The 15062-nt window shown below is 39.8% G+C and overlaps 2 protein-coding genes across 4 annotated transcripts in view; one reads left to right on the top strand and one right to left on the bottom strand.

The window, feature by feature from the left end:
• Positions 1-44: 44 nt before the first annotated feature.
• On the bottom strand, positions 45-9625 carry LOC109466992 (glucokinase regulatory protein-like). Of its 3 annotated transcripts, XM_019764881.1 has the most exons (22): positions 9376-9625; positions 8239-8387; positions 7797-7858; positions 7569-7637; positions 7243-7311; positions 6929-7002; positions 6727-6793; positions 6526-6579; positions 6140-6234; positions 5926-5966; positions 5654-5718; positions 5295-5422; positions 5066-5155; positions 4623-4720; positions 3562-3735; positions 3093-3190; positions 2787-2890; positions 2354-2461; positions 2068-2107; positions 1809-1940; positions 1319-1406; positions 45-1269 (listed from the first exon to the last, which is right to left on the bottom strand). In XM_019764881.1, exons 2-22 carry the CDS (start codon positions 8321-8323, stop codon positions 1241-1243), a joined length of 1770 nt encoding a protein of 589 aa, XP_019620440.1. In that variant the 5' UTR covers positions 8324-8387; positions 9376-9625; the 3' UTR covers positions 45-1240. The 3 variants fall into 3 exon arrangements, with proteins under 3 accessions (XP_019620440.1, XP_019620438.1, XP_019620439.1); XM_019764879.1 differs by having other exon boundaries at positions 45-1406; XM_019764880.1 differs by lacking the exon at positions 9376-9625 and adding an exon at positions 8771-8840 and having other exon boundaries at positions 45-1406.
• Positions 9626-9869: 244 nt separating this feature from the next.
• The window catches only part of LOC109467003 (cell division cycle-associated protein 7-like), a 6229-nt gene continuing 1036 nt past the window's right edge, over positions 9870-15062 (top strand). The window contains exons 1-10 of the mRNA XM_019764892.1: positions 9870-10086; positions 10803-10876; positions 11093-11219; positions 11494-11832; positions 12125-12193; positions 12345-12479; positions 12895-12981; positions 13331-13477; positions 13652-13738; positions 14049-14111. Coding sequence (XP_019620451.1) covers positions 10012-10086; positions 10803-10876; positions 11093-11219; positions 11494-11832; positions 12125-12193; positions 12345-12479; positions 12895-12981; positions 13331-13477; positions 13652-13738; positions 14049-14111 — 1203 coding nt within the window. The 5' untranslated portion in view covers positions 9870-10011. The remainder of the gene's footprint in view (positions 10087-10802; positions 10877-11092; positions 11220-11493; positions 11833-12124; positions 12194-12344; positions 12480-12894; positions 12982-13330; positions 13478-13651; positions 13739-14048; positions 14112-15062) is intronic.

Genomic DNA, 15062 nt, shown 5'->3' with positions numbered 1-15062 from the left:
ACTTACTACTGGTAGTAGGGTATTTTCTAGACAACTTTATATTTTATAGCAACTTTAATGAGGAAAAATATTTTCAAAAGTGCCTTGTGAAATATAGTTTGCAGACATGGTAAAAATTTCATATAAAAAGACTGGACCAAGCTTTTCTTCACTCATTTTTTCAGACTTGCAGTAATGAATATTGTGAATATTGTGATAGGTAAATTCTGGAAATTAATGAATAAGATACCATTGTACTAATGTACAAAACTGAATACCATTTTCTACACTCTTGATGAGACATAAAGACACTGCTTGTTCTTTTATTACAGGTGTTGTCAAACACTTTAAAAATTGATTTTAAGTTTATGCCATCATAACTCAGTGGATGAGTAAGATACTAGTAGTTAGTTGCCATACACCAATGACTGGTATTCTTTTGTTACTACTAAGTTGTCAGATATGAACATTCCTGATATTCTCCTTCAAGCTGGTGCACTGGTCAAATTTATAAAATCAAGTAGAGGTAGTTCTAAAACCTTAATTTTTGAGGTACAAATGTTATAAAAAATGTAAAGACATTAGTATCATTACAGATTCAAAGCAACAATTACATCAAACATTAAATACTGTTGTAAGTTACATTTCCACATGTTTTGGGAGGGGTTAACCTCCTGCTGATAACTACATAAATATTAATCTATGAAATAATGTAGCTACATTGTATTATGACTTGGTAAATATAATTTTATCATATTAAATAGGTAGAACAATTACTGGATCTTTGGTTGAAATACTTCCTAGCATTAAGTACTGGAATGTGAAAAAGAAGAAGCAAACAATTGTACTGAAGATCTTCTTGCTAGACTTGTCTGTACGAGGCATTTATCATAGAAAGGGGAGAAAAGTAGCAAGCGGCAATGATAAATCTACAGTTATCAGGGGGCATGCTTTTCAGGGAGTTTTGATTTATCCTCTAAAATCTATTTTGAGGAGCAAATTTCAATGAAAAAGATTCATGGAAATAGTCACTATACACATTGTCCTAATTCAAAATTTCACATTTCTCCAACATTTTGTGCTAAAAATGTGGCAAAGCTGTCTGGCAAAATTATATTGGATACCACAAAAAAGGGCGATGTCCAAACATGCCAGAACACCCTTCTACTGGAAATATTGAATCTACATCATGGTTTAAGAAGAAGTCTGTAGTTATTTGTTGATGCCGGCTAAGATGGCATGTCGGATGACTGGTGTGCAGTTATTTGTTGATGCCGGCTAAGATGGCATGTCGGATGACTGGTGTGCAGTTATTTGTTGATGCCGGCTAAGATGGCATGTCGGATGACTGGTGTGACCATCAGCTGCTGACGGGCCTGCCTGGGACTCAGCTGTAGAGCTGCACACAGGAGGGCAACAGGGACAACCTGGACAACCACACACGTACAGGGAGACGTGAGGACAGGAGAGAAGAAGATTCAGCCCAGGATTTTCACCAGTGTCGACCAAAGACATAATCTTTTTTGTTAATGACTGACAAATGATTTTACAGACAAATTAAGGATTATGAAGTAGATTAAAATCAAGTAGGTGAAGTTTTCTAGTAGGATGGAAAAAATGAAGGGCTTTTACGAGTTCAGGTAGGTTACTGCAGCGTAAATGAATAGCCTACATTTTTACCTTTAATGTTTAACTACATTCTAGATCAACAGCAAACTTCATGTGTAATGAAGAATTTTTGATTGGCCTATGGCTATGCTGAGGGAGTGAAAATGAATCTACATTTTTTTGAAATTTTTTTCACATCTTTGAACATCATACAATCTTACCTTTCCCTGTTTCGTTCCTCTTTCCACATGCTGAGACACGTTGATGTCTGCCAGTGATGTGACGTCATCTGTATCATACAATGCTGACAGGACGGCCCTGGTAGCAGTGTCCTGGCTGCAGTCACTTAAATGCTGATAGACAAAAGTGAAGCATCATAAGCAAAGTATATAACATTCTCATGGACCCATTATAGCTTTCTTAGAAGCTTAGACACAATGGATGGATCTGCAACAGACTGCTGAAAGTACATGTACTTGCCTGGACAATTCTGATGGCACGGTAGAACAGTTTGTTGTTCCTGTAAAAGAAAGTCAGAAACAAATGTGATAGGTATTGTATAAAAATCTCCATATGGCTGGCAGTCACACAGCTAGAGACTCTGAGAAAAAGATAACTTGATACAACTTGTCCAGTTCCTTAAGATCTGTGCTAAAACATTCTTGGAATAGTAGTCACACTTAGAAGAACTTTTGTAAACAGTAGCCATACTTTGAAGAACAAAAAATCCAACTAAACAATCATTAGATAATTTTCAAAGACTTACCTGATTTGAACATCGACCATGAAGTTCTGGAAGACTTTTCCCACCATGATGTGAGCTCCAGTGGAGACAGAGTTACAGACCAGCTTCAGGGCAAACTCACCCAGTCGCCTACAATGGAAGGCAATGTCACAGTGGTCAGAAAACACTTTGGAAAATAACTTACAAACCTTCAGCATGTTAAGGTGACAGTTTGGCAACAAACTTATATTGGTTATGGGGTTAGGCAGCTGGGAGAAGGTTAAGCTACAATGACAGAACTGAATGTTGACGGGGTCTGCTACATATACATAAAACGTTTTCTGGATATGTCCACAACTATCCAAACAACGTCCTCAACTAGATGACGTGAACCTGTCCATACAAAAGACATATCCACAATTATCATCAGAATGTCTTCAATTTGCTATCCATACAAATATGACACGGCCCTTACCTGCAGGCAGCTGCCCGTAAAGCTGTGGACCCTCCTGTAGCTGGGACTGGTGGCATCTGGAGAAGGACTGACTGAGGAAAGACTGTGCTGAAGGACACCATCACCTGCAAATAGATGGTAAGTAAACACAACTTTACATTTATTGATATTTGAATGCAACCTTAAAAAGCCAGCACTACAACTTAAAATATTGTTGATGCCTATATCATGAAGTCCACATTACAAAGAAAAACTTGAAGACAATCTTTTCTAGTCCTTCTAGGTACTTTGAGAAATGCAGATGAAGTTAAAGCTAAAAAGACAGACCTTGGCATCCGTTGGTTGAAAATTATACAAAACTGCCATGACATGAACACCAGTCTTTTTCAGCTGCTCTGCCAGCTCAGTGCAGTCTCCAAGCTCGTCTGTTGACAAATATTTGACACAAGGATGGTTAACTTACTAGTAGGGACCAGTATCATTTATGGGGCATTATGGTATTTGCAGTACTTTAATATGAAACATTACAGCTAGAGTAAATGCCCCACCAAAAATGCAACAGACATATTAAATTTATCAAAATGTCATGAAATAATAAATACTGATTATCTGATCTAAATCTGGCAGGAGCACAACCCCAAAACTTTTACAACACTTTTAATGAAGGTCTATCCATGTGTCAAAATTATAAATTACGGAATCCATTAAAAAATCCATTTCTTATGAACCAAAGAAAGAAACAAGCAAATATACAAAGACACAATGAATAAATAGCACACAAAAAGACCTTACTGACCAGGGGAGGACAGAAGAAAGATGGCAGAATCAGATGAATTAAAGCGGCCCAGGATGTCGTCACAGAAGTTCTTCCATGAGAGCCTGTACAGTGGACCCAGGTTGTCCAGGCAACCAGCTGCATTGTTGAGTGTGTCATAGCCACCACGTACAAATCCTCGCACATCTGTGGGATCTGAGAGTTGGAGTCAAATAGTGAAATCAATGTGAATTGGATTGGCCACACCAATTGAATCTCTTGGTGCATAAGTGGTTCTATTATGATAAGACTACATTCAGAACCAAGGAGAGGACCATTCTTTACAGTGTTCTACAGACCACACATTCAGCACCAAGGAGAGGACCATTCTTTACAGTGTTCTACAGATCACACATTTAGTACCAAGGAGAGGACCATTCTTTACAGTGTTCTACAGACCACACATTCAGCACCAAGGAGAGGACCATTCTTTACAGTGTTCTACAGATCACACATTTAGTACCAAGGAGAGGACCATTCTTTAGTGTTCTACAGACCACACATTCAGCACCAAGGAGAGGACCATTCTTAAGTGTTCTACAGACTACATATTCAGCACCAAGGAGAGGACCATTCTTTAGTGTTCTACAGACTACATATTCGGCACCAAGGAGAGGACCATTCTTTAGTGTTCTACAGACTACACATTCAGCACCAAGGAGAGGACCATTCTTTACAGTGTTCACAGACCACACATTCAGCACCAAGGAGAGGACCATTATTTAGTGTTCTACAGACCACACATTCAGCACCAAGGAGAGGACCATTCTTTAGTGTTCTACAGACTACATATTCAGCACCAAGGAGAGGACCATTCTTTAGTGTTCTACAGACTACACATTCAGCACCAAGGAGAGGACCATTCTTTACAGTGTTCTACAGACCACACATTCAGCAGCAAGGAGAGAACCATTATTTAGTGTTCTACAGACTACACATTCAGCACCAAGGAGAGAACCATTCTTTACAGTGTTCTACAGACTACACATGTAGGTGTACCTACATAAGTGGTTCTGTTATGATAAATAGTCATGTCTTGTTACCTGATCCGTATGTCGGGACACACTCTGATGCATCGATACATCCCATAATGCCTGCTGTCCCAAGACCAAAGTAGTAAATGTGCCCACTTGCTTGCAAGCTATGTTATAAAGAAACCAAATTGTGCTGAAAATCACAATTTCTAATGTAAATTAGAGTGGAAACACTAGACAAAAAATAATAACCAAACACTGGATTAAAGTGAATTGCAAAGAATTTCACTGTTTCATTGTACTTACATGTAGTCTGACATTTCTTCACTATCGCTTCACTGTGTTTCTTCTTGTATCATTTTGCAAAATATGTTCTATATTGTGAAAGACACTGGAGAAACCTAATGGAGCAACATGGAGGAACCTAATGGAGGGGAGCAAGAGGCCAGCTACAGGCCTGGGCACATCTATTAGGCAGTAGACAGTTTGTGGTTAAGATGAAGAACCCTTACCTTTTACCTGCATTACTGACAAGACAGGATATGTCATCTGCTTTAGAGTACACACTCTCTACACACTGGCTGTAAGCTCCCAGGAATGTCCTGCAAGGAAAATATATTTCTCCTCTTAGTACACAACACAGATGGCTACACAAGAGCTGAAGCTGCATTATCATTGGGAACACAAACTCGTCAAACAGGCTAACCAAAAACAAAGCCTAAATGCAGGTGTGGATGATACCTGACAGTATGTTCATTGATGGCACATTGGTCTACAGTCTTTTGGGCTGCCAGTAGCAGTATGGTATCCAGAAGGATCTTTGTAGCACTGCCGCCCTTCATGCGAGTGGAACCAGTGATTGGTTCAGGCTGAAACAGTGGAAGTACAAATAAGCTACAAAAAATGTCCAGACTATGCATGATGTACAAAATGACTAATAAACTGGTAGACGTACCAACCACTACGTATCTGATACCAGCCCAGAAACAAGAAACAGTCATGCCTTCAAATATCAGAGATATCAACCAAGAATTGAGGTGTTCAAAAGCTCGTATTTCCCGAGAACTATAGTAGAGTTGCTACTTATAACAATCACTCACCCCAACAACTGGGTTGAGAATGAAGGCCTTGTTGTCTTTTGTTGCTTGCTCCATCTCCACCACAACTGAAAACAGTCCAGGATTCTCTTAGGATAATTCTGACTTCACAAACCAAACATAATGCTGCTTATCTATTCTAAGAGAAGTTACTACTGTAGTAAAATCATTTGACATCCAATACACATTGAAATAACATAAACAAAAATTGTCTTTAAGTTTACCTACCCCAAGTCAAGTATGAGATATACTCAGATACAATAACAGATACATACCATCCTTAACAGTCTTGTCCCATTTCTCTATGCCATGATCCCTTCAAGTAAAGAGAATGACATGGTTATCACATTGTAGAATAAGTAGTAACATCCAAATTTACTTCAAAGCCAAAAGTATCCTCTGGTGAGATTCAAATAAGTCTGTGATTTTTGTTTATTTCATTATAGAATCTTTTTTAGATTGCAAAGTCAGTATTTGCCTATTCCTCACCTGGCCAGCTGTACTGGGTTAAAGCCCATGAGCAGAGGAGTGAATGTTTCCAGGTGCTGCAGGCAGTAGTCCAGCTGTCCTGCCACATACGGAGCCTGACAGGTGCACCAAGGAGAGGACCATTCTTTACAGTGTTTTACAGACTACACATTCAGCACCAAGGAGAGGACCATCCTTTACAGTGTTCTACAGACTACACATTCAGCACCAAGGAGAGGACCATTCTTTAGTGTTTTACAGACTACACATTCAGCACCAATGAGAGGACCATCCTTTACAGTGTTTTACAGACTACACATTCAGCACCAATGAGAGGACCATCCAATGGCCCAGCACCAAGGACAGGGCCATTCTTTATAGTCTTTTATAAATGTTAAATTTTTTACCGAAAGTCCACAGGTGATCCCGATATAAAATACTTTCTTCTTCCCAGTGACAGCCTGAGAAATAGATAAGCAAAGTTTCAATGAAAAAGACAATTATTATGCACAATCTTACAACACATTCTTTTTGCAAACTACGTAATACAAGCATATTCATACGAGACTCTAAGACTTCAAGCAGAAGTGACATCTATCCTGCACTACCTGCTGCAGTTCACTGGCTCCCAGCAAGGGGTCATCTTCTGGTGCCTCCTGAGATGTCAGCAGAGCTCTGAAGAAAACAAAGGGACCTTGTGACTGTATCAACAAACTAGTGACAGCTATCTTGGCATTCTTGGTACAAAGTCTGTAATACATGTATATCTGTAGCTGAAATTCTAACTTTTGTATAAAATTTTGTACAAACCTGTCTCCACCAGCGATGAGGTATACACAGCAAGCTTTTCTCCCACTCTGTATCAGCAACCTGTTGCATGTTGTCTGCACACATGTGACAATAAAGGTTATTGGAATAAAGCAGTAAGATGTAGTGTCACTAGTCACCAGTAGGATGCTTGATCTAGGGGCAAGTATCTCTGCTTCTGGACCTGGAGGTCAAGAGCTTGAATCCATGTGATAGATGCATTACGTTTCATGTTAAGAGCTGCATGACTTATATTTCTAATTCCTGGCAAAATAAATTTTCTGCATACAAAAAGGTGTTTAACTTAGCAAACTCACTGCAGCAAGGAATGCCATCCGTCCCGATGTCCCACACCCTGACATCACAACCAAATGGTCCTCTGGCTCCTGGAGGTACAAATAATGTTTGTAAAAATGAGGTTCTGTTGCAGTACCAGTGACAGATGCTAGAGAGCACTTTAAACCTACCTGTAATACTTTCTTTCAATAGATCACATATTGAATGTCATAACATGTACATTCCATCCAAGGCTTCTTAAGTTTTCTATCCAACCCTTAATTATATAAATTCACATACCCATATGCATGGGCCTACAAATCTTGAACTGAATTTCTATAATGGCAAGACAAAATTGTGTATTTACCTGCATGATGGCAGCAATGTGATCTACAGCACCCAAGATAGTTCTCACTGTAGAGTCATCCTGCAGACCCTGTGTGCATAAAATAAAACTGTCACTAGCCCATAAACAGTCACCTATAAGGCATCAGCCCACGGGACCTCTTACTTGCAAGTATATGGCACTTTCATCACTAAGGTTGAAAAGATGCAAGAAGGTAGGACATATTACCAACTGTCTTATCAATCTTACCGGGAACTGAAATGATCCTGCTAACATCTCTTCATCACAGCTGTGGAGTATATCCACAATACCTGCAAAGAGCATAAAAATACTTAGTAATATCATACACACTATCAGTACAACCTCATATGATTTACAAGAGTCCACTTGACAAAATGGACAGAACTTTGTCCCTGCAAAGACAAAGATGGGATAGTATATAAAATTGTATCAATCATCTTCCAGTTAAATCCAGTATACATGTATAAACATCTCTACCATAATACCTATTCAGCAACCTGCATCAGGGACAGCCTATGCTCTCACTCCCCTATCTTCCATCACCCCTTATAATGTTCCAACACCCCTGCATTGAACTAACATGGGATTCGTCAGAATATAGGGGACTGCCAGAACAATAAATCAACATCGATAATCATTCGGATGAGAAACTGTCTGACTTATAACTGACCTTTGCAGTCGGCCACGTCAATGTTCTGAGTGAGTGGGTTGGACCTTTCAGTGAAGGGTAGAGTTGAAGTGGCTGCAGCCATCATGGCCCCAGTATCCTGAGACCAGCACCAGAGTCGTCACAAAATGGGGTTTGAATGATGCTGAGGGCTAGATATAAGGAAAGAAAAGGGTTATATATTACAGGCGATACATTAAAAAAACAACAACTAGTAACCATGATGAATTCCGAGTATAGGGGACTATTGCCGACTTGTTCTGACAGCCAAATTTTGTTCCTGACATTATATTCAATCAATCAATCAATTAGTCCCCTCCGAGCCTCGTGGCACTTTGTGCTCCAAGTAGCTTTTCCACCTGGGTCTGACAGTGGCCACCCCTGGCGCTTCTTCGAGTGAGAATCAAATGTATAACATGCATAATGATTTAGTATTGTCACAGTGTTCTCCTTTGTGTCCTTGCTTCTTCATAGCATTTCTGATGAAAGTAACTTTACATGTAACAGTTGATTCAATAGGGAAAGCAAAATTTACCTTCTGACACTGGGGTTAGCAGTGGGTAAACTGAAGGAATGTCTGTTCAACTGGCAAAAGACAACCTTTAACCCTGTCAGTAAATAATTTATAGGGGTGAGAAGTTTATAGTCCAAAGTCCAACAGCTGACTTGGCTGAGGTCATCCATGGGGTAATGCTGCATATGTTGATGTTTTACATGTTCCTTTGTTATCATGATTCTAGCTTGACACTGTGAGATCCAAGACAATGAAAACACATTGCCATATATCGTCATTCAGGCAAGGAGTCCCCCCCCCCACTACTTAAGGCATTAAGGACCTTACGGGGGGGGGGGATATCATTCCTCAGAAGGCTCCTGGAGTCAGGTTTTGGAGATTTAATCATAAGTGTTTCAATTTGGAAGGACAGTCGGGCATCACACATGCATCATGCATCACCTATTAAATTGTTGTTGTTGTTGTTGTTGTCCTTGTTTAACGTCTATTATGTCGCTAGACGTGGTCTCTAGGTGCTCAGTTTTTCACTTGGTTCAGTTCAGAGTCAAAGATCTCTCTAGGTATTAACACTTGGTGACATTAAATGTCAAGCCACACCCATAATGATGCACGGAAGTAGAACTCACCAACATAACAGTAGACTCTCTGAGGTTTTACTTTCCAGGGAAATTCCATAACATAGCTTGCACTTTTTAAAACCTCTGAAAAAGTAACCCGTACATCGACAGGCAGTTTAACGTTTGCCCTGTTGCAGTACATTAGAACATTATGATCACGGGCTACACTTTCATCATAAATCGTAAGGGATACCGAAATATATATTTAAGCATTTAAGGCTGGCCGTCAAATATCCGGAAGTCTGATTGCAGCTGCTTGTCTTTTGTATCAACTTCGCAAGGTGGCGCTGCAGCATGTACACAACAACACATGGAGCCGCAGTGCTCGCGCCACTGGCGGATGCTTCTCTGACCTGTACGTGACCTGGCAATACAAGAGCATTTATTAACAATTTAGAACGCTTTTATAAATATACAAACTCCAGTATGAATTGGAGTATTTATTTCTGAAGAAATGAATCGAATGCGGACTATTTACTGCTGAATAAAACACCGAACTACATTTTACGTGGATGTAGATGGGGGAAAGTTGTGCGTAAAAAGCAGCGTAGGTGGCAGATTTAAAGCTGCAGGGATCGAGTCGCCCGTACCGAATTTCCTCGCTTTTAACAGCAAAAACTGCGTTGGTGGAAGATAATACTGAGAATGTCAGCGTGGGAACCACAGCCAGGGGACCGAGTGTTCGCCAAAGTTCGCGGTTATCCAGCTTGGCCGGGCAGGGTGAGTTTTATCTGAGGTGCACGCCCTCGCAACAAGTTGAGCTGAGAACGAATTTTGATCAATGAAATTATAACATACAAGTCTGACAAATCGACAGACGATGACTTGGTTGTTTAGCCTTTCTGTATGTTGGATTGTATCTTTCTTCAAATAGGTCTTCTTGTGAACAGTGGTCCCTACAAATTTACAGTATTTAATAGCACGTCGGTAGTTTTGTGAGTGGGTTTATGGAAAACCTGGTGTAGATAATTGGGCCACTCATGGTTACCAGGTCTGGACCCGTAGGCCATGCAGATCTAAGTACAACAGCAACTTGTTAATGTGCCACATGCTTGTTTTTAAACAAATTGATACAGTTTCAAGCTTTTCGCTCATTAACTCACTATTCATTTTATCATAGTGCCTTGAAAAATTGTAAACATCATTGGGGGCCCGCAAGCCCTTTTCCGTAGAGCGTAATCGGCCGTTTTCATTCTACATAGAGCATAGACGGACTGCTCTTCGCATTTTGCGTAGAGCATATTTGCCATTTTAATTCTTCGTAATGCGTTGTAGCCACTTGGAATTTATCATAAAGCGTAATCGAGGGTTTCCGAATTCAGCGTAGAGCGATGTCGGGACCCCCCCTTGCAGGCCCTCATCATTGTTTGAAAGGTATTGTTTACAATATCATTATCAAAGTGTCAAAGAGTTGTATTGAATCCCTTACGTTACAGATCGAGGAAGACCATCCTTTGATCCAAAAGTCAGCAAAGAAGCATGTGGTCTTCTTCTATGGAACCCATGAAATGTAAGTTGACAATAAACCGACAATTATGTTTATATGCTGTTTTGTACATTGTATATCAAACTGTTACCTGTGGTCTTGTAGTTTGTCACAAACTTTTTATATTCTTCTTATTAAAATGCATGAATAAACTAAACAGATTTGTAATGCCTGTGAAATACAACTGAACAGGACGTGCAATAAACAATGTTGAATGTACTCTTACATTTTCTGTTTCAGAGGCACAGTGTCCATCAAAGACCTGTATCCTTATGAGCAGTTCAAAGACAAATTCGGCCGTCCCAGCAGTCGTAGAGGTTTTATGGAAGGTCTCCGTGAGATTGAGGACAACCCTGCAGTTCAGCATGTAAGTTTATTGTGGTTCCATCAGAGCGTGGAAATGAATAACACTTTGACAATGACATTGGGACATTTTTGTGTCCCGAGACAAATTATATAACATTAATGCCTTAAAGTGAGTGTGTATCAGTGTAGCCTTAGCATCCTTTTCCATGTCCTCTCTTGGTGAGGCAAGGGAGTTCAATTGCACAAGAGACATGTAATATAGAGTTGAAATAATGGTCTAAGAAGAATAGCTTAGACAAGGTTATAGCAACCAATTGGAATATTTCATTCTACAGGTTGAGGTGGATGATGATGACGAGGAAAACACAAGTGAAGAAGAGGAGGAGGAGATGGAAGAATGTGAGTGGGAGAATGAAGACTCTGACAGCGAGGATGAGAAGGGGATAGACGATGACATCAAAGACGAGAGAAGTGAGAAGAAGAGCGAGCCATCCAAATCCCCCGGCAGCAGCCCCAAACGCCAGGCTGAGGTCCAGTCCTGGAGCTGGGACACGGAGAGCGACTCTGATGATGATGATGATGGTGATGATGGTGACGTGCCGACTCCCCGGCCGGGGGCACAGAGTGAGATCGAGGAGAGGAGACGTAAAAATGTGGAAGAAAATCGGGCCATGGTGAGAGTTGACTTTTATCGTAAACCATATTGTATTTTCACTTGAATGTCCACCTAGTGCTTAGAAGTTAGAACTCTACATGACACAAAACATATTGTAAAATGATCCTTTTCTACTAGCAGTACTTAAAGTATAAAAGTGTCAAAATTAGTACTAGTGCTCAAGTATCTGCTTGGAGGGAAAGGATAAATCATATATAGTTGTTTTAGTCATGTCAAGCTGGCTGTACTAGCACATACATGTATGTAATAAAGCAACAAAGTGATGACTTCAATTTTGTTCATTCTTGCAGCTGAAGCAGGCATTGGCAGAGCTGAAGTCTAATCCAGAGTTTAACATCCCGCTCAAGAAGGCAAGAAAGGTAAATGTTTTCTTTCTTACCCTTATCATATTTTGTCTTGTGATAGATAAACATTCTAAATCAGAAAGGGAACAAATTGAATTGGATCAGCAAAAAAGCTTGACCTTATTGCAGTAATTTACATTGCATTTGTTTATCATTTTACATCCAGTCACCCTCCAGAAGAAGAACAATGGGTGATGACAACTTCGTGCCCAGGAGAAACCCGAAGCGACTGAGCTACTGCAGTACCAGGACAAGTCCTCCCATGACTCGGGCTCGTGGCAATGACAACAACAACACCCCAGTAGGGCACTTAAGTTTCATGTCAACATTACTAGTATACAATACAATAGATTCGACTACATGCATGCTGCTGTATTATATAGTCATTCCAGCCATGCTTTTCAAAAGCAAAATTTCAGTGTGCACCCATTCATTTTCATAATGTGCTGATGGAAAGGTGTCATCAGTACTAGTAGTTAAAATCCTTCCCACATCTTTAGGTATATAGGGCAATACTCATCTCCATTCTATTGCCCTTGAGCCACACAGTTTTGCAAATGCTGTAGCAGTGGGCTAGTAACCATGTATTGAGCAGCCAACTCTCAAATTAAATTTGGTCATTTTTGTTATTTTTTTGTCCACTATTCACTGTGTCTCTTAAATTCTGTAGTCAGCATTGTCTTTCTGTCATTAAGATTTTGTGGCTTTTATTTCAGAAACTACGTTTTAAGTTTGGCTTCATGTTCAGCTCAGAGAAAAGACAAGGAAGCGATGGGGAGGATGAGGATGAAATCGCCCTTGAGGTAAGAATTATCTGTGCATGAAATAGGCAATGCTTGTCTATGTGTATTCTTTTTTAGATAGGCAGTGCTCCTGTGTACTTGATGTAGATAGCACTTACAAATGCTTGGGCACTTTTATGAGTGATACAAATTGGTCTGGCCTAATAGAAACCAGAGCCATGCACAGATGGAGACCATTGCAATAGTTTTGGTCACAGATAATTAGATAAACACAGATTGTGGCATACATGATCTGTACTAATCTCATCTGAAAGAAGGCAGCAGGAAGCCAGCAGAAAATGCACTTAGATATTGTGAAAGAAGATGGTTGTTGAAAGAATATTGATGTCGTATTTTTATCTCACCAAAGGAAAGAGAGCTGCCCCAGCCCAAACGGCGGAGAAGTGGGGGCTACAGGGCACAGCCTCACCGTGTCGTGCCGGTGGAGGAGATCACAGAAGAAGACTTGGAGCTGGTAGCAGACAGGGTGGCTGATAAAGTGTACAATTCTGTTCATGTAAGTATTCGATGGATGTACATAAAGTACAGTCAACACATAATGGTTGCTCACAACCAAACAGTGTCCTGCAACATAACATAGAACTCAGAATCACATAAAGATATGCCACTGTCCAGTCAAACACACTTTAGATACATGGTTTCACAGAGGTTTTAAACTGTTTGCTTCCAGGGTACAAGCTGCCATCAGTGTCGACAGAAGACTGCAGACACCAAGACAACCTGTCGCTCGGAGACCTGTGTTGGCATCAGAGGACAGGTAGTGATTCATTTTGGCTATGTCTCAGGATGGAGCCATGTCTTACAGATCTTTTTGAATGTGAATTCACAAATATCAATGATGTGATGCATGTTTATTATACAATCATCAGATGTTGATACAATGGTATAAAAAGTTTCATAACATTTTAAAGTCTTGGTTCAGTAAAGACTGATATATTATGAAAACATGTTTCAAATACAGCATGAAAGTTAGTTCACCTGACATGGGGTATAGACTTACCACTATGGGCTGTGGCATGTTTGACAGTGTGAATGCAAATGATGACAGTCTTTAACTTGACTTTCAGTTCTGTGGACCTTGTCTACGCAATCGGTATGGAGAGGAAGTCAAGGAAGCACTGATGGATCCAGTTAGTATTATCTGTGTTTAGTCATGCCCTGTCTATCCTTTCATTGGTTAAAACAATGTGTAACTAGAGTTCCCCGATCTCATACCTTCGCCAAATGATGTTAATCTTTATGACTAACAAATTATAGATTATTCTCCCTTGATTTAACAAATAGGATGCTCATTTTCATGAATTATATAATTTTATCATATTCTCAACCAAAAGACAGTCTTATATTAACAAACAATGCCATTCTAGCATTTCCTAGTAAATTATGCAAATGAGGTCCTAATTTGAATACATTATGTTTAATGATGTTCACCTTTACTTATCTTTCAAATACCACAAGTATGAAATTCCAGGCACTTATCATTACATAATTATGAAATTTTCTCATTAATTATGCAAATTAGGTCTTCATTTACATAATCAATATCTGCCTGTGTTTCTCTCGTTCTCAATTACCAATTTCACAAGCTTCAATAGTCCTATCATGGAATACAGCTGATTTACAGAATTTCCCCATAAATTATGCAAATTACATCCATATTTGCATAATTGTCACATAATTATATTAAGCATCACGTAAGCTACCTACATACCAAAAATCACGACTATTCGTCAACCGGTTCTTGAGTTATCCTCTTTTGAATATTTTCAAACATATAGCCCTGCAGTTCCAGAGCAATCCACTAGGGGGCCCAAACTTACGTCACTTCTTCCCCAGCACAAGAGCTACCTACCATTCAAATTTCGTCACCCTAGCATGTCTAGATCATGAGATATGAAAACCGGAAGTTCAGCTGCAGTACCATAACAAGACACTAGGGGTCCAAAATCTAATCATTTTGACGTCTCATCAAGACCTACCCACCTACCAAGTATCAAGACAATCCCTCAAGGCCTTCTCAAGTTATCGTGTTTACAGACACACACACACACACACACACACACACATACACGAACGCCTCT

The sequence above is a fragment of the Branchiostoma belcheri genome, unplaced genomic scaffold (genome assembly GCF_001625305.1).
Source record: "Branchiostoma belcheri isolate BF01 breed outbred unplaced genomic scaffold, Haploidv18h27 scaffold173, whole genome shotgun sequence".
In the NCBI taxonomy this organism is placed as follows: domain Eukaryota; kingdom Metazoa; phylum Chordata; class Leptocardii; order Amphioxiformes; family Branchiostomatidae; genus Branchiostoma; species Branchiostoma belcheri.
This window is presented reverse-complemented; position numbering and strand designations above follow the sequence as displayed.

Excerpts from the sequence above, each read along its gene's own strand:
- LOC109466992 (XM_019764879.1), bottom strand. The coding sequence starts at position 8,323 with ATGATGGCTGCAGCCACTTCAACTCTACCCTTCACTGAAAGGTCCAAC. Across the intron at positions 6,794-6,928 it reads CTCATCGCTGGTGGAGACAG|AGCTCTGCTGACATCTCAGG; the intron begins GTTTGTACAAAA and ends TGTTTTCTTCAG. Across the intron at positions 5,967-6,139 it reads AACCCAGTACAGCTGGCCAG|GGATCATGGCATAGAGAAAT; the intron begins GTGAGGAATAGG and ends CTTTACTTGAAG.